Source organism: Lipotes vexillifer, unplaced genomic scaffold (genome assembly GCF_000442215.2).
Source record: "Lipotes vexillifer unplaced genomic scaffold, Lipotes_vexillifer_v1.1 scaffold467, whole genome shotgun sequence".
Taxonomy (NCBI): domain Eukaryota; kingdom Metazoa; phylum Chordata; class Mammalia; order Artiodactyla; family Lipotidae; genus Lipotes; species Lipotes vexillifer.
In genome coordinates this window covers 245911-267383 of record NW_006788081.1, presented here as the reverse complement: position 1 = coordinate 267383, position 21473 = coordinate 245911, and the positions used below count along the sequence as shown (strand labels likewise).

The following is a 21473-nucleotide window of genomic DNA, read 5'->3' as shown; positions in this document are numbered from 1 at the left end:
GAGGCCCCAACGGGGGGAGGCCAGCTTCCGCAAAAAAAAAAAAAAAAAAATTATAAAAGGGAAGCACTTTTCATTTTGTTTTATTTTAAAAGAAAAGCCGTGAGAACTTATAGAAAACAGATTTGTTAGTCTGTGGGATCAGTAAAGGTCTCCCTAAAGAAGTGATGGTTAAGCTGAGACTTGAAATAGACATAGGGATTCACCAGGCCAGGGGTATATAGTATGTGTGTGTGAGTGTGTATAATGTCTGTGTTATGGGAGGATGGGGGAGGCTGGGGGATTAAGGAACATTCCAGAAAGTAAACGCAGCATAAGAGAGCCCTGTGGTGGGAAGAAGCATAGGCTGTGGAAATAGAAAGGAGGCCAGAGGGCTGGAGTACAGTCAGAGAGAGATGAACTTGGAATAAGTCTAGTTTAAACTTTATCTTAAAGGCAGTGGGAAGGTGGAAAGATTTTAAACAGGGAAGTGACATGGTTCCCTTTGCATTGAGCATTTTTCCCAGCATGCCTTTCTTTAATGAAAATTATATACGTTTTAGTCTTTCCCATTAGATGGTGACTGTAGCTTTCTTGTCTTAGTCTGTTTGGGTTGCTATAATGAAATACCAGAGACCAGGTAGCTTAGAGACAACCGAAATTTATTGCTCACAGTTCTGGAGGCTGGGCGTCTCAGATCAGAGCAGTAGCAGGGTCGGGTGAGGGCCCTCTTCTGGGTTACAGACTTCTCGTTGTATCCTCACATGGTTGGCAGGGACCAGGGAGCTCTGTGGGGGTCACTTTTATAAAAGCACGCATCTCTTCAAGAAGGCTCCTCCCCAAGGCCCCATCTCCTAATACCATCCCATTGGGCATTAGGATTTTAACATATGGATTTAAGGGGAGACATAAACATTCAGACCACAGCATTCCTTGTGCAGAACAGTCACCCAGTGCATGCTACTGAGTCCAGTCTGTGCCACTGACTGAAGAGATGAGTGTCTCTTTCCAGACAAGAGTTGAAGCCTGTTACAGAGGACCTCTGGAAAGAGAGTTTGTTGAGTTTAAGAGCCCTCCCGTTGATGCCTGACAATAACCAAGTTGGCAAAGAAAGTTTTTATTTGTTTCTTTCTTTGTTTTATTGAAGTATAGCTGATTTACAATGTTGTGTTAGTTTCTGGTATACAGGAAGGTGATTCAGTTTTATTCTTTTTCAATTCTTTTCCATTATAGGTTATTACAAGATATTAAATATAGTTCCCTGTGCTATACAGTGATACCTCGTGGATTATCTATTTTACATATAGTACTGTGTATCTGTTAATCCCAAGCTCCTAATTTATCCCTCCCCCCTCCTTTCCTCTTTGGTAACTATAAGTTTGTTTTATATGTCTGTGAGTCTGTTTCTGTTTCGTAAGTAAGTTCATTTGTTTTCATTGAAAGTTTTAATTTTTAACTAGGTTATTTAGTTTTTTTATGCAAAAATGAATGTGGTAAATAAATAAATAAAGTCCAAACCACATAAAAGATGATGCAAGAAAAAGCAAGCCTGCTGCCACTCCAGATATCCATTTACTCACAGTTCCCCTTACCCAGGACAATCGCTCCATGATTTGTCTATTTTTCCAGTAATTTTCTATGCACATAAAGGCTTTTCTTTTCTTTTTTTTTTTTTAAATAGGCAGTAGAGTGTAAAGGCAGTTCAGGGCTCAAGTCCTGGCGTTTCTACTTATATTAATTAACATGTATAAAATGCTCAAAACAGTGCCTGGTCCATAAGGCTTCAGGAAGGCTTAGCTTTATCATTTCTTTCCTTCTTTTTCTACACAGGTGGGAGTATATTGTGCATCTGATCTGTTATGCAACTTGCTTTTTAATTATTAATATTATTAATTATTAATATATTAACTCTTGAAAGCTTGCTATGTTCTAAGTCCTTCATATGCTTTATTTCATTGACTCCTTATAACAACCTTTGGTCCAGGTATGGTGAGTATCCCTATTTTACACACTAGGAATCAGACTGGGCACAGAGAGGTTATCGTGTAATGTTCTCAATGTCGTCAGATCTGTATTTGAACCCTCGCAGTCTCACTTTCTTGCCGTGGCTCAACTTCTTTGTTCTACTCCCTTTCAAATAAGTTGCCTGATTTTTGTCTTTTCCTGTTTATTTTGGGTGGTTTTTTTGTATGTTGTTTTCAAAAACACTTTGCTATTCTCTTTTAGACCAAAGCCGACAAAAATTTCAGAACTGAATATTATGATGAACAGATGCAAGTATTCAGAAGTATCATCCAAGAGAAGAAATCAAATTTTAATGCAGATTTAACTATAAAATACACACCTCTTGAAGCAATTGGACAGTTTGAAAGTAAAGATTCAAAACCTTCTGACATAAAAGACTTTTCAAGTCTTTCAAATGCCCAGGGTACCTTTCGATTTACATATTCCAAAAATGAAACTTACAAACGGTTGTTGTCGTATTCTTCGAAGAAGGTAAGACCAAACATTTAATATAAAGAATATAATGGAATATTTTTCAAACTAACCAAACGTCCTCTTTTAAGTTTAATTGTTTAGAGTAGATAGAGCTCATAAGAGAAAGAAAAATAATACTCAACAAATCCTCAAATGTGTAGGTAGTTTGAAGGCCCAGAAGAAGAATGCTAACTGGAGAAAAATCTCTTCAATATAGCAGTAATAAGTGGGTGAGATGTTTGTGGCTGTCAACAGAACAAGCATATTAAGAGTTCAGAGCGTACTTTTTGGGACTTGCCTGGCGGTCCAGTGGTTAAGACTTCATGCTTCCACTACAGAGGGCACGGGTTTGATCCCTGGCCAGGGAACTAAGATCCCACACACCACGTGGCACAGGCAAAAAAAAAAAAAGGGAATTCAGAGCATGCTTTTTGACTGAGATTGTGGTGATAGACTGTTTAATTTATATTCTCTTCAGAAGTACAATGAAAAATCATACTAAGGAATTTTGGTAATTCACTGTAATGTCTTAGAATGATGGCTATTTACTTACTGTAAAGTGTATTTCTAGAGTAACGATGCCATGAAATTGTACACATTGCATATGAAATTGGTCTGCTTACTTTGTAATCATACCTTTAATTTGAGACTTTGAAAATGTGTTTGTTTTTTAATATTTAAGCCAGATTTAGAAGTTTGTTTCATCGCCTTTGGAATAAATATAGAATATACTTTCTATAGTCAGCATGATGCTGGTAAAATGCTCACTCTTTCTTTTCTGATATCACAGTCATCTATTTAGATACCCTTCTTCCACTTAAAAAATAATACTCATTCACTCTTAGTACTTATACTATGCCTAATTGTATACCGGGTTGATCAATACATTGCTTCTATATCCACATGCACACTCACCCAAAGGGTGCAGTTGGAAAATCTTTTAAGTCATTCAACAAATATTTAATTGTGGACTTACTATATGGCCAGGCACTGTTCCACGTGCTTAGAATACATTTGTGAACCAAACTCATAAAGATTCTTCTCATGGAGCTGAAAGTTTAGCAGGGGGAGATAGACAGAAACAAACATAACAGTAAAAAAGGAAGCTATATAGTGTTTAGAAAATGATAGATACTATAGAATAAAATGAAATGTAGAGTAGCATAATGGCAATCAGGACTCCTGGGCAGATGGCAGTATTAAAAAAGCAGCTTAGGGTAGGCTTCACTGAGGAGGTGAGCTCTGAATAAAGATTTGAAGGAGAGGAAATAGTCAAATAGTTATATTTGGGATGATATATCCAGCAGAAGGATCTATTAAAGACAAGTCCCTAGGATGGGAACATACCTGCCCATTGGGCCAAAGTGAACAGAAGAAGAAAAGGTTAGAGAGGTTACCTTGAATCAGATCATAAAGGGCCTCACAGACTGTTCTAAGAGTTTGGTTTTTTCAGTGAGTGACATGAGGGACCATTGGAATGTTTTGAATAGAAGGTTGACATATTCTAATATATCTTCAATGATTACTCTGGGTACTGTTGAGAAGAGATTATGAAAGTTAAGAGCAAAAGGAAGAAGGTTTGTTAAAACTATTGCAAGAATCCAGGTGAGAGATGATGACAGTTCAGAAAGGACAGTTGTAGAGTCAAACATGATTCTACAAATGCCAAAGTTTTTGGCCTGAGCAACCGGAAAGATGGAGTTGCTATCAACTGAGATGGAGAAAATTTCAGGTAGAGCAGGTTAGGAGAAGACCAGTAGTTATGTTTTAGTTAGATTAAGTTTGAGATGTCTATTAGACATTCCACTGGAGATATCAAATAGGAAGTTGATGTTATGAGTCTGGAATTTGAGAAAGAGGTCTGGGATTAAGCTCTAAGTTTCAGAGTTGTTAATATATAGAAGGTGCTTAAAGTCATAGGCTTTGGTGAGACCACTAATGAAGTTATTGTGGATAGAACAAGAGAAGATCAAAGACTAAACCCAGGGAACTTCAATAGAAAGAGGTCTGAAGAAAGAGGAGTGAAGGAAAGCAAGATGTGACCAGTGTAATGCTGTAGAACCTTGCTACTCAAAGTGCGGTCCATGGACCAGCAGCAACAACATCACTGGGAAGTTAGGATCTCAGACCCTACCTCAGACCTACTGAATTAGAATTGTGTTTTAACAAGATTCTCTAGGTGATTTGTTCACACTGTACATTTTGAGAAGAACTACCCCAGATAGCAAAAAATAAATAAATTCTATCGAAGAGAAAAGAGTGATGAACTGTGTCAAATGTGCTAATATGTGAAAAATGAGGACTAAGAAGCACTGGCTTTAGCATTGTGAAGGTCACTGGTGACCTTCAGAAGAGGTTCTGAACAAAAGAGAAGTTTTGGTGGAGTAGTGAGGGCAGCAGCATGACTGGGTTAGATTTAAGAGAAACTGGGAAGAGAGGAATTGGAAAGAGCCAGTACAGAAAACTCTTTAAAGGAATTTTGCTTCTAATGAGGGTGAAGAAATGAGTGGCAAATGGCCAAACAAGTAAGGCCAAGAGATTATTTTTATTCCTTTAAGATGGAAGAAACAAGAGTATATCTGGCTGGGAATAATCTAAGATCTACCTCTAAAACAAGTTGAGTCAAAGAACACAATGTCTTTCTGACAAGATACACCTAATTTTAGCAAAAACGAGAGGGATTCCAAATATGTTTTGTGCATCTTGGAGGTTGCATTAAGAAGTATTATGCAAGTCATCAGGTGGAGAACATATATATATGGAGTAAGTTTCTTTAAGATTTTTGTTAGATACTGAATCACCCAATATCACCTAAAGTTAAGTCATGCAGTGTGAACAATTGTGCTTCTAAAACATAAAAAGTTTGGTGTGATGTTTGTATACACCAAGATGTACCTTTAAAAAAATAATAAAGCGTATTAAACTCCTATGCAATCAACATGTGCTAACCACAACTACAGCAGGAGAACTTCAAAAGAACCTTCTACAAAATCGTGGATGTCAGTTGTAGTTTAGTTTTGGCCAGGGCAGTCTATAGCATTAAATCGCATAGTTCTTTGTGACCGCCCCAGTTTTCCTTTGGAAATTTAAGCCATCATCCCTGGGAACATTAACTGCTGAGGTGTTTAGATTGGCTTGAAAGCCACAGCTTAAAATATTATCTGTCCCTCCTGTTATCAAAAACTGAGAGGACTTAGTAGAAGGCACAGAGAGACCTGAGACCTAGGTTTTTGGGACAAATCTCTACCACAGACTCTGTGTGATTTGGGGAAAATAATTTGATACCTTTGTATCAGAGTTTCCTCATGTGTAAAATAAAATTGGGCTTCATATATAGCATCTACATTTCCTTCCATTGTTAACATTTTTAAGTCAATTTAGGGAGGTGTAATTTGCATACAATAAAATGAAAATATTTTGCGCATTTAGTTCCCTGATGAGTTTTGACTATTGTATCCACCTTTGTAACCACCTCCTTAAACAAGATGTAGAATATTTCCATCACTGCAAGAAAATTCCTTCATGCCCTTTGCATCAATCCCCTACTGCCTGAGAGGCAACTACTGATCAGATTTCTCTGACCACAGCTTAGTTTCAGCTGTTCTACAACTTCATATAAATAGAATCATACAGTATATACTCTGGTGCCTGACTTTCTCACTCAGTATAATTTTTTTTTTTTTTTTCGGTACGCGGGCCTCTCACTGTTGTGGCCTCTCCCATTGCGGAGCACAGGCTCTGGATGCGCAGGCTCAGCGGCCATGGCTCACAGGCCCAGCCGCTCCGCGGCATGTGGGATCTTCCCAGACCGGGGCACGAACCCATGTCCCCTGCATTGGCAGGTGAACTCTCCACCACTGCGCCACCAGGGAAGCCCTCAGTATAATATTTTTGAGATGTATTTATATTGTTGCCTGTATCAGTAGTTTGTTCCCTTTTATTGCTAACTAGTATTCCTTTGTGTGAATAGACTACAATTTGTCTATTAATTCCCCTGTCAGTGGACATTTGTCATTTTCAATTTTAAGCTATTCTGACCAAAGCCACTATAAAAGTCTCATACAGATCTTTTTGTGAACTACTTTTTTACTGATCTTATGTAGAAGTGAAGTTGCTGGCCATTGGGGTAGATGTGTGTTGACTTTTACAAGAAACTGCCCAACAGTTCTCCAGAGTGGTTGTACCATTTTACCCTTCCACTAGCAATGTGAGAGAGTTCCAGTTTCTGCACATCTTCATCAACAGTTTTGATATGATTTTAAGTTTGCCATTCCAAGTGGGTTAAAGCGATATCTTGCGGTCACTGCTAAAAACGTATTGACTATGGAAATTCTAAATTTTGTGATTTTTGAATTCAAAATTATGGTGATAATACTCATATTTCTTTTCTTCTGCTCTACAACAAAGGAAAAAATATTTCTGCATGTAAAAGGAGTCATTCACCTGGGAAGATTTGTGATGAGAACTCGGGACGTCATGCTGGCAACAACTTTCTTGGATTCTATAAAAGCTCTACCAGCTACCTATGAAAAGGGGGAATATTTTGCATTTTTGGAAACCTATGGAACCCACTACAGTAGCTCTGGGTCTCTAGGAGGACTCTATGAACTAATATATGTTTTGGATAAAGCTTCCATGAACCAGAAAGGTATAGCTAGAAATAGAGTTCTAACTTCCAACATTGTTGTAACCATCCACTATTTCTAGCGTTATCCTCTTCGAATGGTTAAAGGCTTTAGAGTAGAGTTTTGTAACCTGCTTCTTTGAGAGAACTCTCTCCCTGCCCTTTGGCCTCTAAAATCCTATCAAACAGCGAATTGACTTCCACCTCAAACAAGATGGCTTGGCCCTGCACTACTCAGCAGCACTACTGAGAAATGCACAAAATCGTATTGCAATATAATATTATTTGGTGGTGCTGCTTTTAGTGAAATACTATTTAAAAGGTGAAAAGTACAAAAGACGTCATTTACATAACCTCTTGCTTAATCCATAGACTGGTTCAATTATATGTATGCCAGTTATCTGCCAAAGTATTCTTCAGAATTGGAAAGGAAATGTTCTAAATTTTCTCTAAGAGAGGAAGGAAGAAACAATGTTAACAACATGTAAGTCTAAAGCAAGAGTGGAAAATTCGTTTTACCTCGTATGATGACAATTCTAACTATGGGGTGGTAGTTGAATTGGGTCCATAAATAGGTTTCTGACCACACTTGAATCATGGAAAAGAGTCTATGATTGATCATCAGTGTCTGCCATATGCACAGAATAGGCCTATGTGCTACATAATTACCATCCTGACCTAAAGACTTCCTCAAAGCCTTTTAAGAATAAACTAGATGCCAAGTTTCTATGTTAATAAGTTTTAATATTTACTTTGTGAGTAATTAAGGCTTAGTTACAGCACTCTTTAAAGAGGTGAAAGATGCCAGCATAGCTCCTCTCTCTGCCCTCAAAGATTTGGGTTGTGTCTCTTAGGGAAGGAAGTGTTGCCAAAAGCACTTGCATGGTTATTTCTCCTTAGCCTCTGGCTGTGTCAAGCAAAAAATGGGATTCAGCTCTGATCTGAAAGCCTGACACTGTCCCCACCGTGGATAAACCCTTTATGGATGAAACAAATATGAATGGCCAGAACCAGTTGATCTTGATGCCTCAGTCTAGTCTTGGGCCGGTAGATGCATTTCCAGGGGGAGTAGAGTATGAGGTTTCTTGGTTTATGCTGCCTCACAAGGTTATTCCAGTGAGATGGCATAATGGGGTCTCTAGGAGCCCTGCCCAGTAGGCTATATTGATAGATATCACATGGGGGAGGGGCACAGAGGAATGTGTCTTGAGTAACTTGAAAATCAGAAGAGAAAGGCTCAGCAAGGGTGATCAAAACACAAAGAACTCTTCAGGCTAAGAGTTGCTTTGGTGAAAAAACTCCATGGGCTGAAATCTTTCATCTTGGACAACACACAGCTACCTACTTATATCTACTTACCTTCTGGCCTTAGTAGACAAAGATCATTAGGTGGACTCTGGGTCTTTGAAGAAGAAGTCATTCTTCTCACTTTTCTGCTTTGCCACACCCAAGGTCCAAGCCACGTCCTCCAGTTTGGGGCATCCAGACTCCGTCTGGTTGTGGAGAGGTCCACAGCTGAGGTAGAGAATCTAAGCTTTAGGGTGTCACTTAGGTATTTTCATCCTCATCTTTGAATCAGAATTCTCATGCTTCTTAGGTTAAGGTTGGAAATCTAGTATTCTGAATTTCTAGCATTATCTTCCGTTTTTATCCTCCCTCCTCCTTTACCATGGGAAATTCAGCTGGATATTTCTTAAGTTCTCAGTAATTGTGGGTACACAAAAGATACTCGTTGAATGAATGAATGACTAAATGTCTCAGATCTCTACTTCTAAATCTCACCATGGGATCCTGGGATTAACTTAACTTCTCCCTTTCCTTTTTCATAAAGCATTTTGGCTTCCAGGACAAACAGCCACGTGTTTGTATACGTGTGTGTGTGATCTGAAATGATAAATAAGAGCAAAAACTGATATGATCAATGAGTTCAGGCCTGGGAAGTTACTCTTAAAATGAAGAAATAATTTCCTCTTTTAAATCAGGAGAATAGACAATAAATTATATACTTGAGTAAATATTGGGATTTTTCTTTGTTATAACTGGAGCAACCACACACCACAATGAGTCAGCTCCCAAGACCAATGTCTACTAAACAGCATTAGTAGGACCAGAATAAAGTGTCATATATTAAGCCATCTGCCCAGAGCAACAAACTAGCTACCTCAAGGATGAACTGAGTCTTCCAAAGAGGATCAGGAGATGTTGATGCATCCCATGACCAAATTATGAAGTTGATACAGAGAAGTGCTTAATAGCCAGACAGCTCTTGTTTCTAATACCTACTTGGCTAATTACCAATTGAGTACCATCAGCAGGTTCCTTAACTGCTTTGTTATTCCTCATGCTCATCTGTAAAATGAGGATAATAATAAAACTTATGTCAGAAAGTCAATGAGAGGAGTAAATTAGTTGATTTACACAAGATGCTTAGAATGATGCTGGGCATATAATCATTCAATACATGTTAGACATTGTCTCCCTTTTATGATATTAGAGGTAAGGATGGACTATAACCACCCTTGTCTGACTCATGTCCCTTTTAACAAGGGGTAAATTTATCGGTCCTTCACCATTAAGTTGACAAGCAAAGTCAAAGGAGACCATTAGATTCTAATATGAGGGCAAAGCAGGGCAGATATAACCTTGCATTTGAGTTCAGTAATAATATCTAGGAATCCAAGTAAGTATGTTTCTTACAAAATAGCAAAATTGGAATTTATTTATGACGTTGATAGACATAATCTAATAATTTCTAACTAAATATATTAAACAGGTGTTGAACTAAGGGATATACAGAGATGCCTTGGGTTTAATCTGGATTTATCTCTGAATGCTGGAATTGAAATCACAGGAAATATTAATTCAGACAATTGCTTCAAGAGGGGTGATGGTAAAATTGGTAAGTATGGCCTAACTTACTAGGGTGAAAGAAGGAGGAAAGGTCAATGAGCCCTGCCCTGTCACTATGAGCCTTCTTTATTGCCTCCCCTCTTTATAAAAAACAACAACAACAACAACAAACTGAAAGTGCTTAAAAACGATTTTATCTTTTTTTTTTTCTTTTTTCTTTTTTTGCCAAGCCACACCAGCTTTTGGGATCTTAGTTCACTGGCCAGGGACTGATCCCAGGCCCTCAGTGGTAAAAGCATGGAGTCCTAACCACTGGACTGCCAGGGAATTCCCAAAAGCTATTTTATCTTCACGGTGGTTCCCAAACCATTATAAACACAAGTAACCTGGGGACATGCATTCAATGGTATCATCATTGTGCAGGTCGTGAGCTGCACAGCTCTGGGAAATACAGCCATTCACACTGTGGTCATTGTAGATTTGTATTTTTATCATGGCAATGGTAGAAGCCCGATGGTAGAAAAATATCTGGAGGAAAGTTTTCTTTTTCTCCCCTAATTTTAACAAAGCTTCCAAATGGCCTAGTGGCAGTGCTGTCTGTGTCCATCAAGAAAGGAGAAGGCCATAAGCCATCTCCCTAACTCAATCTTCCACCTGACTCAAAATCCCTAATTCACCTTCACCCAATTGGTCAAAAGGTACAAGCTTCCAGTTATAAGATAAATAAGTACTGGGGATGTAATGTTCAACCTGATGACTATAGTTAACACTGCTGTGTGATGTATTTGAAAGCTGCTAAGAGAATAGATCCTAAATGTTCTCATCACAAGGAAAAAATAATTTTTGTAACTATATGAGGTAATGTATGTTAACTAATTGTGATAATCATTCTGCAATATATATGTATGTCAAGTCATCATGCTGTATACCTTAAACTTATACAGTATCGTACGTGATTACATCTCAATAAAACTGGGTGAAAAAAAGAAAATACCTGATCCATCCTTAACATTAAATCAGTGCATAACATTTTTAAAAATATAATTTTTTTGGTATAAATATTACTTCTGTTGCTAGTCATTAGCAGATTTATAAGCATGAGGTAATGCTGGAGTTCTCAATTTTTACTCTAATCAGAAATACTTGAGAGCATTCTCAGAAATACAAATGCTTGAGACTCACTTAAAGAGTGATTTAAAGAGTCGGCTGACGCAGAGCACAGGGAGATCAGCTCAGCGCTTTGTGTCCACCTAGAGGGATGGGATAAGGAGGGTGGGAGGGAGACGCAAGAGGGAGGAGATATGGGGATATATGTTTATGTATAGCTGATTCATCTTCTTATAAAGCAGAAACTAACACACCATTGTAAAGCAATTATACTCCAATAAAGATGTAAAAAAAAAAAAGAGTCAGCTGATAGTGGAGAAGTAGAAGAGAAGAATACCTAATATTTTTAAAAGCATACCAGCCACTAACATGTGGCCATGCTTGGAAACTACTGATGAAGTGAAAAGAAAACTGACCTTGCCATCAAATGTCATAATTTCAAAATTTGGCCATTAAGCTTACTGTGTGTGATCTTGGGCTAGTCACTCTATCTCTCTGAGGCCCAGTCTTCTCATCTATAAAAATAAGGAAAGATGAACAAAAATCACCTTGAAATTTCTTTTTAGTTCAAAAAATTCACAACTCTAAATGATTCACCGAAACTTTTTAAAAGCAGTTTAGTCTGGGAGAGACTGAGGGAGAAATAACGTAAAAATTGGGGTGGAAAGAAATTGTGCTTTTTACTTTATTCTTTTTTATACTCTGAAGTTTTTTATAATATTAAAATAGTTTAAAGCAAACTTATACAAAATATAATTATGAAGCTAAGTCTGCAACAAGAAATGTATCCAATCAAGAGTCGTGTTGCCATGTGTGCATGTGCTTAAGTGATGAACTTTAAATTATTAATGTATCTCAAGCATCATACCATTTATATTTTCTTTAAAAAGATGATTGAAATCTATAATTGACTACTAATAAAAATGACCCTTGGAGATTTGGGGTGAAAAAAATTACATAAGTAATATTTATAAGTAAAATTCAATAAATGTACTAGACTATACCTTATGAAAGGGGTTCAATAAATGTCTATCTGATGTCACAGAACTATACATGCTTCACTTATATCTTCTTTCTCTTCTCAGAAAACATCATGAGTGAAAACCTCATCGATGATGTTATTTCATTCATAAGAGGAGGAACAAGAAAATATGCAACTGAACTGAAAGAGAAGCTTCTCAAAGGAGCCAGGATGATTAACGTGACTGACTTTGTAAACTGGGCCTCCTCCTTAAACGATGCTCCAGTGCTCATAAATCAAAAAGTAAGAAATATTTATTTTCAAATAGAAGATTTTGTCATTTTCTAACTAAATGTAATTGGTGGTTCAGATGAACAGTTAACTTCATCTGAAAGAGACGTGAGCATTCAAATGCACTCCCATCCCATCCCTGAAAAAAGCATGGCATAGAAGAAAGGCACAGAGCGGGCATCAGACCAACCGGGCTGAGTCTGAGTCTCTGCTCCTCACTAGATGTGTAATATTTTCTGACTTCTGCAACACTGAATTCTCCAGGGCTCCATGTTTATTTTGAGGATTTAATGTGATTCCTTGTACAGAGACTATAGCACAGATTGGTACAAAATAGTTGCACAGAAATTGTTAGATCCCTTCCTTCTGCCCCAGTTGTCCCTTGCCTTCAGGTGACATCATAGCACCACTTCCAACACAGGAGAATTATATTTTTCAAGGGCCTTTGTGAAAGGGAAGTTCATAAGTTCTCAGAAAATAAGACCAAGAGTGAACAGTTCTCATGGTCAGGAAATCCTTTCCTTTTTGTGTCTTGATTGTAATAGTCTTCTGTTTATAAACCTTTTGGGACTTTACAGTCTTGGTGCTTATTCCTAAGGGGAAAAAAGCTACATTATAATTATAAAGATATAAATGCCAATGTTACTTAGCCTCATCATTCTCTCCCCAAACTAACTATAAAGGCTATGTGTTTTCCTTTATTGCTATTTTGTTCCTGATATTATTAGAAATTATTTTTCCTGCTTTCTTCTATAGCTTTCAATTTTCCCTGTATGTTTCACAATTTTCTTCCCTCGGGTCAAATTTATCTTTGATTGCCCCCTACTTCCTTTTGATTAACTTGAGTTATAAACATGTTGACTTTTTTTTTTTTGGCCACACTACACAGTATGCGGGATCTTAGTACCCTGACCAGGGATCAAACCCATGCCCCTGGCAATGGGAGTGCAGAGTCTTAACGACTGTACTGCCAGGGAAGTCCAACATGTTGACATTTTTGATAGGACTAGTTATTAGAGAATTGTGTTCCTTCATTCTTCATTATTGTCTTTAAAGAGTGAGTGAAACCACCGAAACTATTTCATGTATGTGAGAGAGAAACTCAGAAACTGGAAAATTGTAATGTACTCTCCCTTTAGGTTGTGGAAATCTACCCAGTTGTAAATATGCAAGCACATCTGTGAGAGTCTTCACATATTTTGTCCCAAAACTAGGACAAAGAGAGGAAAATAGTTGTCCAAATTAGCATGCCCATATATAAAATTAAAATCAGAAGAGACCCCTTTTATTTTTTCATATTTAAATAATATTTAAATTCATTACCTTGAACTCAGTGAAATAAATCTGTTTCAGAAGATCTTAAGTAAAAAGAGAATTGATTCGGAACTCCCTGGCAGTCCAGTTGGTTAGGCCTCCACACTTTCACTGCCAAGGGCCTGGGTTCAATCTCTGGTCAGGGAACTAAGATCCCACAAGCTGCGTGGCCAAAACAAACAAACAAGAAAAAAATTGATTTAGGTGGATGTTTACATTCAGATGGACACCTAAAGTGTCTTGTCTTCTCATTTCTACAAAGGGAGTTCAACTGTCCTTGTACGGATCCAACACTGTTCTCTGAGGAGGTCTTAATGAGAGTCCATCATATTCTAGAGCTGATTTTTAAAATCGCAAGTCAATAAAGTATCTGCTGAAGATTTACTACTGGATTTACTAGAACTATTCAAAAACCTTCAACTCTGTTGGCACAGTCCTACTGGCTGGATGCAAAATATAGTTTTATCCTATTTTTAAGGGCAACTGTTGACCCCCAGATTTTTAGATTGGTGGACATTCCATCTAAAATATCTGTATGTTTCTTTCTTCATGAATTGAAAGCCTGGACTTTTCATATCAATATTCTGCCTAAGAAGAAGGCAACCATAGTTAGTCCACCATGAAACACTTTTTAAATTTATCTTCTTGGAGGAGAAGTTCAAAAAATAGTAAAATATTATGTTTTGTTTTTTGTTTTGTTTTGGGTACGCGGGCCTCTCACTGTTGTGGCCTCTCCCATTGCGGAGCACAAGCTCCGGACGCGCAGGCTCAGCAGCCATGGCTCACGGGCCCAGCCGCTCCGCGGCATGTGGGATCTTCCCGAACCGGGGCACGAGCCCATGTCCCCTGCATCGGCAGGCGGACTCTCAACCACTGCGCCACCAGGGAAGCCCAATATTATGGTTTTTATTGACGTTGTATGGCTTTTAAATCTCTAAAGAGACCTGAGATGTAGCTTAATTTGACTTTGAAATAGACTCCAAGTTATTTTGCTCTCATAAATGCAAGTGGTCCTTTGGTTAACTGGCATTTCCATGAGGTAATTAAACAATCTATAATCACTAATTCATTCTTTGGTAGTTTGAAGCATTCTATTGTCTGCATATGACATGTCCAAGCACTAGGGATGACCTTAATATTAAAATAATTGTCTCTCCTATTTAATTATGTAAAGAATTGATAAAACCTCTCCCCACTCACACTAAACTGGTTTATATTTAATTCTCTGTAGCAATTTAAGTCCTAAATACCTACCTAGGTATTTATGTTACAAAGAGTTTCTCTTGGAGGAAACAGGAAGAAGTTGTATCACTCTAAATTAAAGGCTGTTTAAATATATTACTGAGATTTTCTAAGTAAAGCACTTGGTTTTATTTATATTTATTTTCCATGCTAAAGTAACTATGACCATGCTATATTAAGTAGAATCTTGTGGCTTTGATTATCCTTTTGTTTGTGCATCAACAGACCCCAGATCACTTCTTGAGGAATGTCTTGGCTCAATCCAAGAATTTTCCTTCAGCCCTTCTCCCTGCGGAGGAGATAGGCTGGGTCTCTCTTTCAATATGGACTTTGTCATAGCCTTCAACTTTCGTGAAAGTGTATTAATTCCGATCCAGCTTACCTGAATGTTAACACAAATGGCTCTACATTTTACCTCAATAGAATAGCTGAACTTTGGTTTCTTAAGCTTACTGCTACAAACTAGTTATAAAAACATCAGGTGAGAGAAATTACATTTAGTAACGATTGCCTGAGAGATATAAAGTTTAAGATTTCCTCCAGAGCAGTAGCAGTAAAAATCCGCAGAGCTAGAATACAGCATATTGGCTTCCTGAAAAGTTTTGCTTTTGCGCACTAAAGAACAAAGTTATTCTTGCTTTATGTACTGAAAGGATGTTACAAAATACAAGGTCCCCTTTATGAGAACTCATGGGAGATACAACTCTTCATTCTCAGTTTCAAGGATCATTTTGTTTCTCTTGGGAATCAGGTGAGCTTTTCTTACATGCAAATAATCATTAAAATTCAGTTGTCTTTTTCAACATGCTGGAAATATAACCAAATGTATGACTCACCTGGTGCAAATGGATGGGTCCTCCTGCATGAATTTTGTGTACCTCATTTCCCTCAGCCACTCTTATCCACACACATGTCAAGTTAGATTAAGCTCTTTCTGGAGCAACTTTGAATAATAATGAATTAATTTATCTACCATTTTTGTTATATTATACAACTCTTAGAGTGATGCACCAGATGTTAAAGAACATCAGAATTTTAAAGAGCTGTGGTACCAGTGTTCTACATTATAGTCATTACAGTTAGAATGATATAGTAAAAATCATTCCTAACTCTCTTGTATAGCAATTAAAAAAACACTCATTCTTTCAACAAACTACATTTGGTACATATAATTTCATCAGTTTGGAAGCCTGAAAGAAACCTAAATGTACTTAATATCAAACAGTATTGTCAATTTATTTGTATTTTAGCATGTTGCGTGATAGATTACATCCACGGAAAATGGTAGAAAGAGAAGGGAGTTAGCTAGTATAGGAGAAAAAGGAAAACTGTTTTCTTAGTTAACCGCAAGCCAAAGTTCATTAGAAAAACATGCTATTCTTCAAGCAAACTTCAGGAAGTATATTTTAATAGTTCTTTGTCTTCCTGTGGGATTCTCGACTCCAGGGTTTGAGGCTCCTCTGAAACTATTTGCCATTGTACATCCTTCCTCTTTATCTCTTTGAACACTGTTTATGCATTTCATCCAAACTGTATTTTCTCCAAGACCCGCTATTCTTGTATCTTCAGTTATCTGGCCTTGACTTTCCTTTGAAAGGTCAGACAAGATGAACTTCTTTTTTTGATAATCAGGATAACTCTACCATATGCTTATGTTGTTTGTGCCAATGAGGCAACATTGGTAAGAGGTTTCTTTCTTCCAAATAAACACGTCATAGTTGAAATCTGAATCCTACGTGCTAATTCATAAAAGACTATCCTAGGGGATAGGTATGGTGACTTCGTAGAAATTCTTGATATATTCTGGATATAAGACTATTCTCACATAAAAGTGTTACAAATGTCTTCTTTCATTGGAGAACTTTCACCCTTCAATAGTATTCTTGATAACAGATATCCTCTTTTTTACTTTTTAGTTTGAAATAATTTTAGACTTGTAATTGTGCAAATAGTACAGACAGTAAAATTTCGAAAACAGCACAGACTTCACACATACCCTACACCCAGCAGCCCCAACATGTTAACAGCTTACAGAGCCATAGTACAGTTATCAAAATCAGAAAAATTAACATTGACTAAATCACAGAGCTTATTCAAATTTCACTAATTTTTCCCCTGATGTCCTTTTTTCTGTTCCAGGATCCAAGCAGGATCCCATGCTGCATTTAATTGTCATGTCTCCTTAGTCCCCAGTCTGTGACAGTTCCTTAGACTTTCCTTGTCATTCATGACCTTGACACTTTTGATGAACATTGATCAGTTATTGTGTCAAGCTGTCTCTCAGTTTAGGCCTAGAGTAGATTGCAGTTCTGCATTTTTGTCAAGAATACCAAAGAAGTGATGTTGTGTCCTTCTTAGTGCCTCATATCAGGAATTATGATGTTGATTTCTTTAATGTAGTCAAATGTATATTTCTTTTCACTATAGTTAGTGCTTTTGTGTCCTGTTTGAAGTCTTTCCCAACCTCAAGGTCTTGAAGATACTCTCCTATATATTATCTTCCAGAACCTTTATTGTACTGCTTTTACATTTCAATCTACAATCAACCTAGAGTTGTTATTTTATGTGTGCTATAAGTTTGAAGGTCACTTTTTAAAAAATTTCACTATGAATATCTCATTGTCCTAGAATAATTTATATTGTGTTATTTATTGTATCTATTAGAATCAAGCATCGGTCTACTTTCAAAGTAGACTGTTTTGAAGATCTTCTCCATTATCTTTGTTTTTTAGCAATTTTACTCTAATGTGCCTAGGTGTGAAAAGAACAATTTTTAACCTTGCTTTTTTATTAATGGAGTATCTTGATGCCTTGCACCAGGTTTGTAATATTCTCCGCCATTAGTTCTTCAAATACTGCTTCTTATACATCTCCTTCAGGGACTCAAATTACGTAGATCTTTTACCTTCTCACTCTATCTTTTTTTTTTTTCCGGTATGCCAGCCTCTCACTGTTGTGGCCTCTCCCGTTGCAAAGCACAGGCTCTGGATGCGCAGGCTCAGCAGCCATGGCTCATGGGCTCAGCCGCTCCGCGGCATGTGGCATGAACCCGTGTCCCCTACATCAGCAGGTGGACTCTCAACCACTGTGCCACCAGGGAAGCCCCTCACTCTATCTTGTATGCTTCCTATTGTCTTTCTGTATTTCCTGACTTTGTATCTCTTCATGCTTCATTGTCAATATCTTCTTCTAACCTATATTTCAATTCGGTAATTTTACTTCAGTTGTGTCACATCTGCTATTTAACCAGTCCATTAATTTGTATATTATAATAGCAAGTTCCAATTCTCTTTGTTTATTTTTTTTCAAATCTTCTATTTTTTAAAATAATTTTCAGTTCTCTGCTAAACTTTTTAATCTTGTCTCTTATGCTTATGTAAACGTAGTTGTTTTAAAGTCTACATCTGATAACTCAAATCTTGGCATTCCCAAGCTCTGTTTCTCATTTCTATTATTTCTACTGATTCTCATTCATGTTGGCTCATTTCCTTGTGTACCTAGTTACTTTTATTGTGGGCTGGATATTATACTTTAAAAATTGCTATCAGAGTAGCTTGAGGCCTGAGATGCTTTTATTGTCTTCAAAAGAAATATATATTTGTATCTAAAAAGCCTCTGGGGTACTAATGACTCAGGATTATTTTAAAACCAGCTGCAGTCTTTGCCAGGACCACCTCAATTCCAATTCCCTTTTACTTCTAGGGCTGCAGTCCTTTGGGGCCCAACTCAAAGCACAGCTTTTTTACATTTGCTGTCCTGAATTCCAACCTTTTTTCCCCAGCCCAGTAATGTGCTGCTCTACCTCTTAGCTCCTCGACTGCCTCTTCCTGATTTAGGAAATGTGTCAAGGGGACTGGTGACCCAGAAGTACTGGGCTCACCTCACTGAACTTCCACCTCCTCCCAGATCTTAGCCTAGTAATGTTTTGTTACCTTGTTAGTCCTCCAGGGCTTTCAAGCAAATTTTTGAATTTTACTTTTATCTTGTTCAGCTTTTCTCATTGTCCTCAGAAAAAAGATTAGTTGACTTTATTTAATCCATCATTACTCTTCGGCAGGAATTTGTGGTGTGTGTGTGTGTGTGTATATATATATAACTATTTTTTTAAATAAATTTATTTATTTATGGCTACATTGGGTCTTCGTTGTGGAGCGTGCACTTATTGTGGTGGCTTCTCTTGCTGTGGAGCACGGGCTCTAGGCACGCGGGCTTCAGTAGTTGTGGCATGCGGGCTCAGTAGTTGTGCCTCGCAGACTCCAAAGTGCAGGCTCAGTAGTTGTGGCACACAAGCTTAGTTGCTGAGCAGCATGTGGGATCTTCCCGGACCAGGGCTCGAACCCATGTCCCCTGCATTGGCAGGTGGATTCTTAACCACTGTGCCTCCAGGGAAGTCCTGTGGTATATTTTTTAATCTTGTCTTTCGATTCCAATTGCTTCTAAATTTTGTGGTCTCTTATTTCAAAGTAATGTGCCACCAAAGGGTCTCAATTTCTTAGAGTTTATCTGCTCAAACACCTTTATAGTCACGCAATTGAATTTGCTTACATTAAATAGGCATATGATACAAGTTTTCTATACGTGTTTTACATATGTACATAAAACATAGCCCTGTATATTCTATATGTGTTTTATATGTAACATAACTAAGCATTTTTTTAATTCTGCCCTATATTACTAGAGTAATCTTTCCGTCTTAACACCCTCAAATCTCAACTTCATAGTCATTTTCTCAGGAAAGCCTTTCCAAACTTCCCTGATTCAATGGTAGCAACTATGTATCTTACTCCAGGAATTTAAGTGTACAAAATAAATCATTTTACTTCATTTATTTTAGTATAATTAAATTTGACATTGAGATCCCATCCTTCCATGCTGCTGGAAAATTCATCCTTCATTCATTTGTTGGATGGGGTTCAGGGTAGCTCTTGCTTGTCCTGATGCTTCTGTCTGGGAAATGATGATATGATATATGTAAGTATTTAGTCCATGGTGGTCATCCTGATAACCTCATTGTTCAAGTTTACAAGTTCACTTGAAGTCAGGTGGTTGCAAACTTTCCATGCCAAGATTGGGCATCGGAGTCATTGACAAAGCTGTAGCCTGTTCCTTGATAGCCACCTTCCCTAGGGGCACTCCAAAGATTTTGCTACTTCCCAAAATAGCTGCTAGAGATCTAGCTATGGTTTCCTGCTACTTGAGGTACATGCTAACTCTACCCACTTCCTGGACTGAAGGAATGCCCCCACCTTGGTGACATTCTTCCCACACTCCTTCTCGCAACAAAAATTTATCAATGAGTTCAGGCTTTTAAAGAAAAAAAAATCAATAAAGTGTTTGCCTTTAGGGGCATTCTGGACTTGTCATCACACACAAACCTCCTCTTAGACAAGAGATCGCAAGCACTTGCCTAGAAAAGGGGAGGCAGAAAAAAGACAGCAAAAAGGATTCACAATATGTCAGTAAATTAGCCTGCTAAAACTTTAAATCCCTGACTGTTCATTGTTAAAATACATATACCCATCCTTTACAGCACCTAGTCACAGTTTCCATTTTAAATTTGTCTGTATGATTATTTTAATATCAGTCTCCTTACCTCCATAATGGGATCTCCATGATTACAGAGATCATGACTAGTTTTGATCACTGGCAGTCTTAAAAGCTAACATCATATCTGGCAATAATAATCATTCAATAAACCTTTGTTAAATTAATGAAGCAATGAATAAATAATTTAGTGAAAAATATTGCACAAGCTCTGTCTACAGAAAAAGACCTAAAATTAAATGTTTTGCTCTCTTGCAGCTGTCTCCGATACATGATCTGATTCCAGTGAAAATAAAAGATGCACACTTAAAGAAACAAAATTTGGAAAGAGCCATTGAAGACTACATCAATGAATTCAGTGTAAGAAAATGCCAACCATGCCAAAATGGAGGGAATGTGATTCTGCTGGATGGACAATGTTTGTGTTCCTGCCCAAACAAGTTCGAGGGAGTTGCCTGTGAAATCAGAAAATAGAAAATCTATGAAGGTGAGAACAACTCCTTTGATATTATTAAGGACAAAAGTATACATTTGGGGGTTATTTAATTTGAAAACTAGCTCTTGAATTAATTTGAACTAAACTTCTAGATTATCCATATAAACAGAGGATAAATATTGAATGAATAGTGGAAATGGACAAATCAGCCTTTAGGTGTCATTTAGCACACAGTTTAAAAATTTACCTCTACATCTAAACAGAACTATAAACAAATAATAAATTGTAATGATTGTATTACTTTTTTTTTTACATCTTTATTGGAGTATAATTGCTTTACAATGGTGTGTTAGTTTCTGCTTTATAACAAAGTCAATCAGTTATACATATACATATGTTCCCATATCTCTTCCCTCTTGCATCTCCCTCCCTCCCACCCTCCCTATCCCACCCCTCTAGGTGGTCACAAAGCACCATTCATATAAAGAGAAAAGCTTACAGAAATATAACAAACATCCAGGTGGACATATACTCATCATGTGCATATATGTGTGTGTATACATAAAGGTAAATACTTCAGAACCCTTTTATAAGAAAAACAATCACAGATACAATAGAGTACTTTGTAACACATCACCTCCCCCGCAAAA

The 21473-nt window shown here is 37.4% G+C and overlaps 1 protein-coding gene across 1 annotated transcript in view; it reads left to right on the top strand.

The window, feature by feature from the left end:
• Positions 1-20861, top strand: part of C9 (complement C9) — a 50411-nt gene extending 29550 nt beyond the window's left edge. Inside the window, exons 6-10 of the mRNA XM_007461239.1 lie at positions 2203-2472; positions 6862-7102; positions 9852-9977; positions 12121-12299; positions 20646-20861. Coding sequence (XP_007461301.1) covers positions 2203-2472; positions 6862-7102; positions 9852-9977; positions 12121-12299; positions 20646-20861 — 1032 coding nt within the window. The remainder of the gene's footprint in view (positions 1-2202; positions 2473-6861; positions 7103-9851; positions 9978-12120; positions 12300-20645) is intronic.
• Positions 20862-21473: the final 612 nt, after the last annotated feature.